This window comes from Megalobrama amblycephala, linkage group LG18 (genome assembly GCF_018812025.1).
Source record: "Megalobrama amblycephala isolate DHTTF-2021 linkage group LG18, ASM1881202v1, whole genome shotgun sequence".
Taxonomy (NCBI): Eukaryota; Metazoa; Chordata; class Actinopteri; order Cypriniformes; family Xenocyprididae; genus Megalobrama; species Megalobrama amblycephala.
Genome location: NC_063061.1, coordinates 38,434,544 through 38,450,322, shown reverse-complemented (window position 1 = coordinate 38,450,322; position 15,779 = coordinate 38,434,544). Strand labels below are relative to the sequence as shown.

General features: G+C 34.9%; 1 protein-coding gene across 7 annotated transcripts in view; it reads left to right on the top strand.

Moving 5' to 3' along the window:
- The window catches only part of LOC125252597 (transcription factor 4-like), a 179,629-nt gene that overhangs the window by 40,970 nt on the left and 122,880 nt on the right, over nt 1-15,779 (top strand). For all 7 annotated transcript variants that reach the window (XM_048166028.1, XM_048166027.1, XM_048166032.1 and 4 more), the window contains 2 exons: nt 5,174-5,226; nt 8,911-9,007. In XM_048166028.1, coding sequence (XP_048021985.1) covers nt 5,174-5,226; nt 8,911-9,007 — 150 coding nt within the window. The remainder of the gene's footprint in view (nt 1-5,173; nt 5,227-8,910; nt 9,008-15,779) is intronic.

Genomic DNA, 15,779 nt, shown 5'->3' with positions numbered 1-15,779 from the left:
GACATGTTGGGAGTCCAGCTGACAGCGGAGGTCTCGGTTAATGACCCACCGTCACAGTGTGTGTGTGTGTGTGTGTGTGTGTGGTTCAGATAAATCCTACGTTATGGGGACAAAATGTCCCCACAAAGATGGTAAAATCCAAAATCTTTGTCCTTTTGAGGACATTTTTAGGTGCCCATGAGGAAACCAGCTTTTAAATCATGTAGAATGAGTTTGTTTTGAAAATGTAAATATCATTATGTCATTATGTGACGAGGTAACAAGACAAATGCAGTTTGTTTTTAATGCAATAACAGACATTTTATTTTATTTTGAAGTATACATTCTCTATCTACAGTGAACACTTGCTAATATTCCTAAAGGTTTCGTTCTCTCATCTGCTCTCTTTACCTCTTGTTTTCTGTCTCTTCTGCTTTGAGTTGAAGGCCAGAGAGCGACAGATGAAAGGAGGGATAGACAGAGAGAAAGAGAGGGAGAGAGAGACAGGCTCTGTTTGTGTCTCACAGCACACGTAACACTATTAATATGAGTCTGTTTTGTGTCAGGAGCTTTAATTTCATCTGTGAAAGACACACACACACACTCATCTGTCACTTTAACTTCATTAGACGCTGACGAGGGGCTGGACACACACACACACACACACACTTCAATATTAGATGCAAAACAATATTTAAGCTTCCTAATAAAACAATATTCCATCATGTCCTGAACATGAGACCGCTGTGATGTCAATGATTGATTGATTGATTGACTGATCAATCAAATCAGCATATTAGAATGATTTCTGAAGGATCATGTGGCACTGAAGACTGGAGTAATGATGCTGAAAATTCAGCTTTGATCACAGGAATAAATTACACTTTACTATATATTCACATAGAAAACAGATATTTTACATTATAAAAATATTTCACATTTTTACTGTATTTTTGATCAATTAAATGTCATTCAGATCTGATTGAAAACACAGAAGCAGAAGTTCGATCTGGCACCAGCTCCAGTAGATCAGAGCGGTTTTAAGCAGACGTCTCACAGCACTGAAGCGTTTCAAATAAAAACGTTGATTCTGAGAGGGTTTGGACTCGATGCAGGTTCTGTGTTTCTGAACAGAGAGATTGTGCGCCATTTTCCTTGTGAACTAAACCAGGATATCTGTCATGCTAATGAGGCACATTAAACTGAAATTGCCTAGAAGACATGTTATTGCTCAGAGGTTTCTCTTTGAGTTCTCAGTTGCTTTTTTATTGGAGTATCCACTTTATCTCATGTGCCTTATGCTATTTTAAAGGCTTTTCATTTTGTTTTGATTCTCTTACAACAGGTTCACATTCATCCAAGGTCAAAAAACACCAATTTTCTCATAATATCCACTGCAGCATCAGCTCTTTTCTCACAGTGTCTGAAACGGTTCAATCAAGGATTCGGTCTCTCTAAGCCCCGCCTCTCCGAGAGCCAGCTCTGCTCTGATTGGTCAGATGGCCCAGTCTGTTGTGATTGGTCAGAAACCAAACACTGCTTATCATATCTGAATCGCAGCTCTTGATTCACAGTGATACGAACAGTAACAGTTTTACCGTATCAATCTCATCGAAGTGGAAAACAGCGTCTTCTCGACATGAACAACACCAACCAAACTCTTCCAGTCTCAGATACAACTACAGTGTTTGAGGGCGGGGCAAAGGAGTTCAGCCAATGAAGATCATAGGCTGTAATTATGCAAATTAGTTACAATCCTACATAGCCTAAACTATGCATTTATTTATATTATGAAAAGAAAGTTGAACAAAGACTGCGTCACTTTTCAGTTTTCATCTTGAACAGTTGTCGCGGATCATGAGTGAACGCGATCATCTCTTCCTCTTTACTACTTTACAGAACGAAACAAACATGAATGAACATCAGAACATATGTTGCAAGATACAGTATCTACCGAAATCTGTATCACGGCCTAATCTGGTCAATCAGTGTTGGAAACAATGTCACGTAACATAGAAAAGCCATTCGTTGACCATAAATTTGATAGTAAATAAAAATAACAAAACAAACTGGATTAGAAACTTAATTATGTCAGTATAAGTATTATAACTTTATTATTATAAAATGGATTTAAATTAGGTGCTTGCCTGTGTGTAATCTAAAGCATCGTTTTCATTTTATTCTGGAGACTGAACTCACGCTCTGCTGCCACATTGGAGCGCACTCGCCACCATCTGGACAGGGGTGGGAATTACAGTTTAAAGTTACATCAGCCTCAGTTTAATCTGTCAAAATGACGGAAGGCCTTCAGATTTGATCGTCACTGCAAAAAAAATTCCGTCAATGACGGAAAATTTTCGGTTAAAGGTGCCCTAGAATCAAAAATTGAATTTATCATGGCATAGTTAAATAACAAGAGTTCAGTACATGGAAATGACATACAGTGAGTTTCAAACTCCATTGTTTCCTCCTTCTTATGTAAATCTCATTTGTTTAAAAGACTTCCGAAGAACAGGCGAATCTCAACATAACACCGACTGTTACGTAACAGTCAGGATCATTAATATGTATGACCCCAATATTTGCATATGCCAGCCCATGATCAAGGCATTAAACAAGGGCAGGACATCTGGATCTGTGCACAGCTGAATCATCAGACTAGGTAAGCAAGCAAGAACAACAGCGAAAAATGGCAGATGGAACAATAATAACTGACATGATCCATGATATCATGATATTTTTAGTGATATTTGTAAATTGTCTTTCTAAATGTTTTGTTAGCATGTTGCTAATGTACTGTTAAATGTGGTTAAAGTTACCATTGTTTCTTACTGTATTCACGGAGACAAGAGCCGTCGCTATTTTCATTTTTAAACACTTGCAGTCTGTATAATGCATAAACACAACTTCATTCTTTATAAATCTCTCCAACAGTGTGTAATGTTAGCTTTAGCCATGGAGCACTATCAAACTCATTCAGAATCAAATGTAAACATCCAAATAAATACTTTACTCACATGATCTGATCCATGCATGCAGTATGCATGACGAACATCTTGTAAAGATCCATTTGAGGGTTATATTAGCTGTGTGAACTTTGTTTATGCACTGTATTACTGCACTTATAGTCAAGAGCTCGGGGGGCGGGGAGCGTGAGATTTAAAGGGGACACGCACTGAATCGGTGCATAGTTAATGATCCCCCAAAATAGGCAGTTAAAAAAATTAATTAAAAAAAATCTATGGGGTATTTTGAGCTGAAACTTCACAGACACATTCAGGGGACACCTTAGACTTATATTACATCTTGTGAAAGAACGTTCTACGGCACCTTTAACGCGACCTCTAATATATATAATATACATATATATATTATATTATATATTTGAATTTGGTGTAGGAGACACAAGAGACTTTGGCATGAGTCTCCATTTGGTTCCATCGCTCTCTAGGAGAAACATTTGAGATATTAATGAGATTTCATTTGTGATTTTATCACATGTGTGGATGAGAATATTGTGGTTTTACCTCACGTTAATGTGCCAGAGATTGGTGTATAAATGAGTAATTTCAGACCCTGACTGAAACACACACACACACACACACACACACGCACAGATCTTTTCATATTTCTCTTTTTCATCACTCCTCCCCAAATCCATCCGTCTGCACTAAGATGGAGCTGCAATTTCTGTGTGTGTGTGTGTGTGTGTGTGTGTGTGTGTGTGTGTGTGTGTGTGTGTGTGTGTGTGTGTGTGTGTGTGTGTGTGTGTGTGTGTGTGTGTGTGTGTTATGTGGTTCTATTGGTCTGTTCTGGCCCTAGGCAGTGAGACCCCAGGTGCAAGGAGAGGTTTGAGAGGTGAAAGGTGTGTGTGTGTGTGTGTGTGTGTGTGTATGGGAATGTGTGGGCAGTAGCTGATAAGGAGAGAGATTCAGAGTAATAAATTACAGAGAGAGTTACAGAGAGTCTGATAAATAATGGATGTGTGTGTGTGTGTGTGTGTGTGTGTGTGTGTGTGTGTGTGTGTGTGTGTGTGTGAAATAAATTCATTATGTCTCACCTGAACTGGCTTTTAGAGAGAAACCCTTCTAGAGGACTGGAGACGTGTGTGTGTTGTGTGTGTGTGTGTGTGACCTCAGATCCAGCGACTATGAGAGACTATGACAGGAAATGATGTCAAATGTGTAACAATTTTTTTTTTGCATTGTGACATGACTAAAAAACCTCATTGAAATTAGATATTTATATCTTATGATATTTTTGAGTGAATTATTCCTATAGTTTTTCAAATGACTAAATTATTTATTAACTTAACTGCTTAAAAGTTAACTTTAATTGTCATGAAAGTTAAAAAATTCTCAAAATAAGCTTTTATTTCTGTTGTTTTGGAGTGCAATGTGACCTGGACACGCTTTCATTTAGTGGGATAGTTTGGGATTAGTGGGAATCTGTCTGTGTGAATGTCATGAGAGCCGATGACAGTCTGTACCTGCGTCTTTTTTGTCTCCGCTTTGGCCGTCGGCCCACGTCAGTGCTCGCGATGACAGATCTGCTGCTTTTAACCGTTTCATCTGAGCTTATTTTAAAGCTGTTTGTTTATCTTTAAGTCACGAAGGCCCGTGCGCTTGTGCGTTCGGCTCGCTGAATGGAGGCTCCTTTTATCAGCTGTTGACTTTACGATAAATGAGCGTCTTAACAAAGAGCGCGCGTCTTTCATGCGCCGCCGTTCCGAGGGCCGCTTTGAAGTGAAGTTTTACGAGCGGCTCGAGAAAGGAAGCGTGTTTTGATTGAGGTCTCATTGTGAGTGGGAGAGAATTTGTCGAAGCGCAGAAAGAAGAGGTTTTCGGGAGTTTCGCAGTGGGCGATTCAATAAAGCCAGGAAGAAAAAGAGCCAGAAACAATGTAAAGACAGAAGCCACATGCGCGCCGTTAATTACGGCCTTTATAAAGTGTACATTGTTGTATTGTTTCTCCGTCATTAGGATTAGACCTGTACAAACGGGGTCTGCTGTATGTAAACATCACATTTATGTCACAGACGACCTTCATTACAGCGGCATTGTGGGAAATGTGTCTGAATGGCAGCTGTTTTTATTTAATTAGGACACTCAATCTTTCGTTTCAGTGCAGATTTGAGCAGGATTTATGAATCAATTGATGAGTGAAATGAGTTGTTTTCTGTTTTTCTCTGTAGATCTGGAGGACAGAGCGAGTTCGTCGTGGGGAAATGGAGTTCGTTCAACAAAAGTGAGTTTTACACATTTATAAACGCTTTTGGTTTCAGTGTTCAAACCTCGGACACGTGTGAAACGTGGATGTTCTGCTCTAAATCTTGCTGTACTGGCAATAAATTTTGACTAATTTGGACTCACAATTGATGCCAATAGAGTTTGACGTTAACGTGTTGCTCAACTCATGACACATTAACTCTATTTAGCATAAAAAACATGCATATAGTGCACAAATATTGGGTGAAATAGTTTTAAGAGAGTTTCGTATTGATGTTGCTCAGAAATAAATGACATTTGAGTGAATTATTCCTATATGTATGTATGTATATATATATATATATATATATATATATATATATATATATATATATTAGAAAAACAAACCTGAGTAAAATTCATTACAGTAATGAGAATTTGGGAATTTAAATGTTTAATTGTCTTGAATATTTAGCAAAAATATAGTGCATTGTTCAGTAATAAATGTTTCATCCAATATTTTTGCTAAATATTCATGACGATTAAACATTTAAATCCCTAAATTCTCATTACAGTAATGAATTTTACTCAGGTTTGTTTTTCTAATTAATTTTGTTTTCTATATAATATAATATAATATAATATAATAAAATATAATATAATCATTTAAATTAATTAATTAATTTAAATAAATTAAACTTTTTTTAACTACTAAAATCACATTGTAATAATATATTGATAATAATAATATATAAGAGGGATATTATAATATATATATATAATATATATATATATATAATTTATTTATCATGCATGTATTATCTTTTATTTTACCATTTATTTATTTATTGTCATTTTAATTTAGGATGTTTATCTTACTGAACCATATATATGCATATTAATATTTATTTTATATTTTTCTCTTTAAAATACATTTTTCAGTAATAAATTTGAGTGAATTTTGATTTTCGAAATTACTAAATAATAATTTAGATTAGAAAAACAAACCTTTTTGTTTTACCACTAAATTCACATTGTAATAATATATTGATAATGATAATATTATAAGATGATAAATATATATAAGATAAATATATTTATTTATTTAAATTTATTAATTCATTTAAATGATTATATTATATTATATTATATTATATTATATTATATTATATTATATAGAAAAACAAAATTAATTAGAAATTAATTAGAAAAACAAATCTGAGTAAAACTCATTACAGTAATGAGAATTTAGGGATTTAAATGTTTAATCGTCATGAATATTTAGCACAAATATTGGATGAAACATTTATAATATAATTTTTTATTGACATTGTTCAGTAATAAATTTGAGTGAATTATTCCTTTAATTTATTTTGATTTTTGAAATTACTAAAATTACTAAATAATAATTGAAATTAGAAAAACAAACCTTTTTGTTTTTACCACTAAATTCTCATAATAATATTGATAATGATTATATATAAGAGAAATATATGTATTTATTTAAATTAATTAATTATCTAATTAATTTAAATGATTATATTATATTATATTATATTGAAATACAAAATTAATTAGAAATTAATTGGAAGTAAAGTTCATTAGGGATTAAAATGTGTTTAATTGTCATGAAAGTAATAGTTTTTTATCAACGTTGAAATGAAATTTAAACATTTAATACTAATGTTTCTCATCCGCCACCTTGGATGAACATTCTTGCATTTTGAGCTAGTTGCAGTGCATTATGGGAATGACTCATCTATGATGATGTAGTCAGCTCACTAGGTTTTGGATCACGGTTGTCTTTTCTTTCGCCGATTTCTGTTGCACTTTTGCGCATTATTTTGACACGGTTCCTCTTGGCCTCTGGATCTGACGGCGTCGTCTGAAAGGTCAGAGGTGGCTTTGATAGGGTCTTGAGAGCGGGAAGCGTCTGCCGTCAGCAGAAGCAGTGCTCAGGTCTGCAGAGGTGAATCAAGGACGTGCTTACGGAGCACTTTCACACGCCGGACAAACTTTGCGCTCCACACGTCCGCCGAATGCAAATGAATTCACATCTTCACCCTCATGTAAAACATCCCGTGAACTTTTCATGCGCCGTCTTTGTGAATGAACTTCCCAGAGCTGGAACGTCAACACACTTTATTTCCAGTGACCCGGAGTGAGAGTCAAGACTCTTTAACTGTAGATGAAGGGAAATAAAGCACATTTACACCTGAATGACAGTCAAAGGTTGAGGGTGTCGCGACACACTTTCGTTTTTAACACTAATTTAGCTTGAAAGCCACACTCAAGACTGACATTATTCTTGAGCATATGACCTGTGAACTAATGTAATTTATGCCAGCTATTTATGAATATTCAGCTGGGAAAAAATGTAAGGCTGGACAGGGTCAAGATTTGATTAAATCATAAAGTGGACATTAAAAAAACTGATATAGAGGAAGGTGTTTGGAGAGAAAGAGATATTTGTGATGTCAGGCAAAAAGGAAAGTCGTTTCAGTGGTGAAACAAGTTATTACATTGTGCAAAATAAGACCAACTGTATTATTAACTGTATAAGTTATTTTAGCTGCATTATGTTATGTTATTTGTTTATCATGCATTACTATTTTTGTCATTTTAATTTAATATTTATGTTTTTGAACCATGTGTGTATATGTAAATTGTTTAAATAGGGCCACACTACAATAAACATTTTATTATTTATGTGTATTTTAGCTATTATATTATATTATGTTTTTTTGTTTTAACACTAAATTCTCATCATAATAATATACAGATAATGATAATATATAAGAGAAATATATTTATTTATTTAAATTAATTAATTATTTAATTAATTTAAATGAATTATTATATTATATTATATATTTTTTTTGGTTTTACCACTAAATTGTCATCATAATAATATATAGATAATGATAGTATATAAGAGAAATATATTTATTTATTTTAATTAATTAATTATATTATATTATATTATATTATATTATATTATATTATATTATACATTAATGTATTTAAAAATTAATTAGATAAACAAACATGAGTAAAATTGATTACAATAATGAGAATTTAGGGATTTAAATGTATTTAATTGTCCTAAAAATTTAGCATAAATATTGGATGAATCATTTTTAGTATAGTTTTTTTTTTTATTGGTATTGTTCAGTAATAAATTTGAGTGAATTATTCCTTTAATTTATTTTGATTTTATGTTAAAATTAAAAATAAAATCAATAATATATTGATAATAATAATATATAAGATGGATATTATAATATATATATATATATATATATATATATATATATATAATTTATCATGCATGTATTATCTTTTATTTTACCATTTATTTATTTATTGTCATTTTAATTTAGGATGTTTAGCTTACTGAACCATATACATGCATATTAATATTTATTTTATGTTTTTCTCTTTAAAATACATGGATTTTCTCTCTCTTTATTGTTTGTGTCATGAATTTAAATTTAAGTATAATTTTTTATTTTATCATTTATATATTTATTGAATTTTAATTCATAGTATTATCTTTTCAAACCATGTATAGGCTTAATAAAATATAATATAATTGAAAAACTGTCATTTATTTTTGGATCATAATGTATATATTTATTGATATTTACCTTATTTAACCACGTGTCTTATTCGAAATATAAAAATATCCCTTTGTTTGACCTTTAACCTTTGACCCCTGCAGAATTACGCTGACGGCTCTCAATACGGTCACATGCCCAGTCGGGACCTGGGGTCACATGACAGCATCTCTCCACCGTACGTCAACTCCAGATTAGCAGGTAAGAGTCGAGAAACTCGCCTGCAGCTGAGCATGATGGGATTGCTGATTGTTCTGATTGTTTGGCTTTTCTTTTGATGATTTGTTTGAATCAGATTCATTTGGGAATCAGTCCTGCTGGCTGTGGTTTTGGTGGCGTTTGATTCATGATTCATGCCGGATTGTGTTTCTTGAAAGAGTCATTTTTGGATCTTTGTTCAGTAGTTTGTGGCTTTAAAGCGGTATTATCCGGTGAAACGCACCGGGACAGGTCACATCACACTCTGAGCGGATGCACTCATTTACCCACAATGCTGTGCTTTGCCGCTGGCGTCTCAGTCTCATCCAGTGAGCACATGGTCAGTGAGTCAGATAATCACCCCGGACTAATTAAGCTTGACTTAAACCATGTGACCCAGTCTCCCTCTTTCATAAATGTGGACCTTAAAGGAACTTATTAGTATGCAATGAATAAAAATATTTTGCACGTTGTTGTTTTGTTGTAAAATCTCAATATTTCTGTCTACTTTAAAAATACCCAATGAAAAGTGTTCGATATGCTCAGTTTCCCTGCCTGTGATGATGTATTTCCTGTTGAAACACATCCATTCATTTTAAACTGACCTGTGAGTCTCAGCACGCCTGCAGAACAAGCGGCTGAATTACGGAGCGTGTGTGTGTGTGTGTGTGTGTGTGTTAATGGACGTAATCAAAACATTGGCTGAAGTCTGTAATAACGGCGAGGTGTTTAATAAGGACTAATCACAGCGGAATAGCGACTCACTTTTAGGATGTTTGTTGGCATTGGAGGGCCGGGCAGCGTGTGTGTGTGTGTGTGTGTGTGTGTGAGCAGGTGCAGTCCACACCAGCACACTGTTCTCCTCCTGTCATGTACCTGCTAAATGAAGCACACAAAAGTTCCAGACTGGTAAGCAGGTTTGGTCTCTGCGAGGCCCAGTTAAGAGCCGCCGGATTCTTGTTGTCTCCTGCAAGCAGTTTTCAGACACAAATACTTTATTGCTGTTTATTCAGCAAGCATTTTTTCCTGTCGGCCTGCAGTATTTTATGCATATAGAGAAGTTTGTTTGAAAAGTGCTGACCTCTGTGATTGCTCGTAATTTATTAGAGGACTTTTTTTGAAATGATGTGGAATGAAAAAAAAGATGGGAGTGACTGTGTTCTGCTTTCTGAGCAACAATAACACTGGACTTCATCTATCTATCTATCTATCTATCTATGATGAATTTTGAGTTTTTTGAGTTTTTTGTTATAAAAAATTATATATCATTCATATAAATTACATTTATTAATATTAAATGTATTATTAGTAGTATATTTATTGTATTTAAAAATAAATTATATATAATTAAATTATGTAATAATTATTATTAAATTGTTTAATTTGTTAATACCATTATAAATTATTATTCATGTATTTTGTTAATATCATTATAAATTATTATTATATATTATAAATTATTATTATATATGTAAATTGATATCAGGATTTTATTAAAAAAAGATTGTTTAGAGCTCAAGCACATATGTAAAGGTTATTAAAATTATATATTGTTTATATTTTTGTTGGTTTTTATCAAAATGTAAAAAAAAAAATAATTATGGATTTTTAATGAATGTACCTTTAGTTGTTAATATTATTATTATAAAGTATTATTGATGTGTTATAAATCAATTTTATGTATAAATGTATAATATAATTATAAATTACTTTATTAATATATTACTATATTTTAATATAATAATATTAGCTCTAAATTATATGTAAAGATCATTAAAATTATGTATTATTATTTATATTTATATTATGTTATTTATTTATTTTATTTATATTATTTATTATAATATATTATTTATATTATTTATTTATTTTTGTTCAAAACTTAACTAAAACTTCAAATGTATTTAATTTAATTTAATTTAAAAAAGCAATGTATCTTTATATTATATTATATTATATTATATTATAACATTTAAGTGTCTAATGGCACAAACAATAATGAGAGCAAAAGTCCATGTAAATATAAAATAAAAACTAATATGCATACATATAAGTAAGATAAGTAAGATAAATGTGATAAATTAAAATGATTTCATGTTACATTATGTTATTTCATTTGTTGATATTATTAATTATTAGTCATGTATTTTTATAAATAAATTAATGTCAGTGTTTTAATATAATAATATTAAGTACAATCATATATGTAAGTGTTATGCTGGTAATGTGTTTTATAGATGTCTGTTACACTCATCAGTGTGTACGCGCACACACACACACACACACACACACACACACACACACACACACACACACACACACACACACACACACAGACGGTCAGGAGGGTTCAAGGGTTGGAGGGTCCTGAAGTCCTGCGACCCTCCCGTCACCTGCTCTTCCTCACCTCCTCCGATCTCATTAACACGTTCCTTCATCCCAGCGGCTGGAGAGAGAGCGAGCGAGAGAGCGAGCGAGGTGTGTGTTCTGTGGCGTCTGAGGTCGATCTGACAGCGTGCCGATGAGACGTGGAGCGCGGTGGATCCGTCACTCCCGCAGAGGGAATCTACAGGGACATTTAGGTGTAAATTGACCATACGCTCAAATCTAAAGAGATCGCTTCTCAACAGACAAACAGATGAATCCATCCCTTATGAACATTTACCATGGTAACCATTACAGCATTAGAGCTGGGTGATACAAGTGATACATGTTTTTAGCCTTTTGACTTTTTTTAATATTATTGTTTTTCTTTAAGTTATTTTTTTTTTCTGCCTAAATTGTGACAAAAAAACAAATATTTAATTATTTTAATTTCAAGAATGCTTCATTTTGACACAGTGTTAAAGTTTTAAATCATTACAAATTGTGATTATTCCATATATACCCATAGTAATAACATTAATTCATATTTTGGAGTAAATTACAGCCGCACCGTGGTAAATGTCCACAAGGGATGTGTTTATCAGAAATCTAAACTACATGATGAGTGTAAAATCGATCTTCAGACCACATTAGTGCAGACGCAGTTGTGTTTGTTAAAGTAGAAGGACTGTAAATGCCGTGTTTATGGAGCTCTGGCATCTGGAATGCAGGAGAAAGGCGTCCTGATGTTCCTGGGAGAAAGCGTCTGATTGGTTCACTGCTTTAGGACACGCCTCTAGACTAATCAGAGAGAAAGACAGGCTATTATTATTAATATTATCATGATAATGATCTCAAAATGACACAATTTATTAGACCAAATTTCATTTAAGGTCTTTCTTGATGTTGTTTTTGTGCTCTACTAGATTGAATGTGGATTATTTTCCTCATTGTTCAGCTCCTCTCTTCCCAGTCTGTCAGTAACGCTCTGTTTAGTTCCTGTCTCTATGAAGCCCCTCCTTCTGAAAAGCACAATGCGCTCTGATTGGTCGGCTGGAGCAGTGTGTTGTGATTGGTGTTTGGGAAATGTCCCGCCCCTTACCATAACCGCCAGTTTCAACACACTACTAACTAACTCAACCAGGCCCCGCCCCTTTATTCTGCGCATTAATTATTTAAATGAGGAATATTGTGAAGAAAACTCAATTTCAGGGAGTTCAGAAACTCTTTTTCATGCACAAACAGCAACATTAAACACTAAAGACAAATAAACATGGAAAAAAGCTTTAAACAAGACACTGTTGCATGCACAAAAATTACCATGGTACAGTGATGGTAGCATGAATGATTACCATAGTGTGTGTGTGTAAGTGTGTGTGTTTGATGAAGACATCAGGTCAAGCTCAGTCAGGCAGGAACTACAGATGAGCCCTCGCGGGAGCAGGCCAGGCCGTTCATGTAGGACCACGCATGTGTGTGTGTGTGTGTGTGTGTGTGCAGATGAGCCCTCGCGGGAGCAGCGCCGGGTCGCTCATGTAGGACCGTGAGTGTGTGTGTGTGTGTGTGTGTGTGACAGACTGTGAAATGACGCGTTGTTGCGCGGCTGGGCTGCACCTGGGCCCTTCAGTCCTGATGGATCGGTTTGGTCATGTGTAATAGCCCCATCTGCCGCGCCTTGTTTTTCTTTTTTACTGATAAACACTGATCCCAGCGGCTGAGCCACATGAACTGGATTCTGTCGTTTTCCCCGACCGGAAAGAAAAGTGCAAAAGCACAGAGGTTGGGTTATTATTAAAAAAGTGAAAAGTCGGATGAGATTTTAAGCCAGATCCTTGGAGATGAGCATGCATTGTGTGTGTGTGTGTGTGTGTGTGTGTTAATGAGCAGTGCACATCTAACTGAAGGGTTTTGGAGCTCAGCTCCATAATGACTTTTATTACAGCCAGGAGTTTCTGTAACCAAGCCAATTCTTAATTAAAGTCGCTGACATCATGCTGTAGTAATTAAGGACTGCATTAATTAAGCTGCTTTTTTTTTTTTTTTTGCGGGTTATTTTTTGTGTCAGCCACGTCGACGTCAACCGGGATCGGACGGCCTCGGAAACTTTCCCGGGATCATAAGTTTCGGACTCGGCGCTGATCATATCTGTGCATTCTGATAGCTAATTATGCTTGGGAGAACATCGACAGCTGCATTCATCATCATAAAACGTAATAATTAATGACATTCCGACAAAGAAAAATATGTAAATGAGCGCTCATTAGCATTTTCATATTCAGCTTCGATAATGCTTTTGCTGACAAGGCTGTAATTAATGAAAATGCATGTCGCAGGCAGGAGATTGGATCGGCTTCATTCCACGCACAATTCCCAAATGCTGGCATTATGGAAAACGAGGAGTGCTGCCAACTTTTTGGGGGCGAAAAAAAACTGAAAGCACCGTATGCAAATGAGATGCTGGCACGAAACACTTAACCCCTTACAGACCGGCGCCGAACGTGCAGATCCCTGCGATCCGGCCTGATGTGTGTTTAAAGAGAGAGGGAGATGCAGGGAATGCTGCTGGGAATGTTGCAGTGCATTTGGGAATCCTTAGACGCACCTGTCCGTCCATCCGCTGAGCCGAAACGCTGCTGCGCGCGGTTACGCTGCATGCTGAAGAGAAGTGTGTGTGTGTGTGTGTCGCTGGGGTGTTTGACTGCTGCTGAAGATGCGCATAATGTCTTGCAATTGTGTGTCCTTGAGTTAACACAGAAGAAATGATGGAAAACTGCAATGCATCAGACCAGAGATCTTCTCAAAAATGTTACTCTGCTGTTTTTAAAAAGTAGTATTTGAAACAATATGTTGATGCATGGCTAGTTTTTTAATGTTTAATACAGATGCATGATCATCTCGCAACATAAGTGCAGTTATTTTATATATTCTTTGATGGAAAACCTTAAAAATATAAAATAACATGCATTTGTTTTGTGATTCTGTATTAAACATTCAACATTAGTCATGCATTAACATGCATACTGCAGCATACTACATATTATTTCAAATACTACTACTAAAAAAATAGCAGGCAGTGCACAGAGTAATATTTTTGAGAAGATCTCTGGTCTGATGCATTGTGGGTTTTTCTTTAGAAGTGGTTTTCCATCAAGGACTTTAAGAATTGGCTTGCTTACAGAAACTCCTGGCTGTTATAATAGTCATTTATTTTATTTTATTTTGTAGCTTTGTCAATTAATTTGTGTTGATTTTACATCATCACACTGGAAATGAAAGGCTGTTTCAAAAAGGCTAATTATTATTAGTATTATTATGTTAATTATCTCACAATGAGTGCTGGGACTGTTTCTATTTTATTTGACGAAAGTCTTAATTTTTTGTAATATTTTTATTAGATTTGCTGCTCAGATTTGCTGTGGTTATTTTGCATGAATGCATGCAAAAATCCCATGCATACTGCAGAAATGAGCAGCACACACACACACACACGTTCACGAGAATCAGACCAATCGCATTAGTTTCCTTCAGGAGGGTCGTGACCTGAATTTGTCTCTTTTTTTTAATCCCATGCATTAAAACCACAGAAAAGCAGCATAAACGAGTAAAACATGAAACAATAAGCGGTAAATGAAAAGATCCCGGTGGGGAAGCTCTCTGTGAGAGTGTGTTAATCTCGACCGTGGGATACGACAGACTGACGTGTCGATCCGCGTCCTCCGGCTCCGTTTGACTTCAAGTTTCATTGGAGAGAAAGAAACTAATTTGTTTTTCTTTCTTTGATTTTTTTTTAACCAGGTTAAATCAGTGTGTAAGGCAAAAGGTGTTAAATAATGGCTATACATATTTCTTGAGAGATGCATTCCCATAATGCAGTGCTCTCGTCTTGGCCTTCCATTTCCAGTGTGATGAATGAACCATGATTTTTCTTCTTGATCAGACTGATTTGCACAAAATAATGACTATATTTATTTTTGTGAGATAATTAATGCATACTGAGGTGATCATTGCAACACATTGCATTGACTGTAGAAGCTGCTTGCATTCAGTAGATACTGTTAAAAATGTCTCCTAAATGAAAAAATATTCATATTTTATTTGTGCATTATTATTAATTTTCTTGCACCGCATGTGGCAAAAGTTTTGACGCACGCAGCACTTAAGAACAATCTGAATGTGTCGAATCAGTGCTTTCAGCACAACGGGAAATTCAAGTGCACTAGTGTCGGCATTTTCCATTCAGCTCTCTTTCGTGGATCCTAAAGCCGCCGCCGCGTGCGCTCGGAGGTGACAGACGTGGAAAAGTTGGCCGCTCCGTGTGCTTTTTGAAGTGAAAGGTTATTTGCATCCCGTCGTGAGGGGAGTGTTTCCACTAATCCTGCCGGCAAAAGAAAAAGAGACGCGCTGTGTCAGG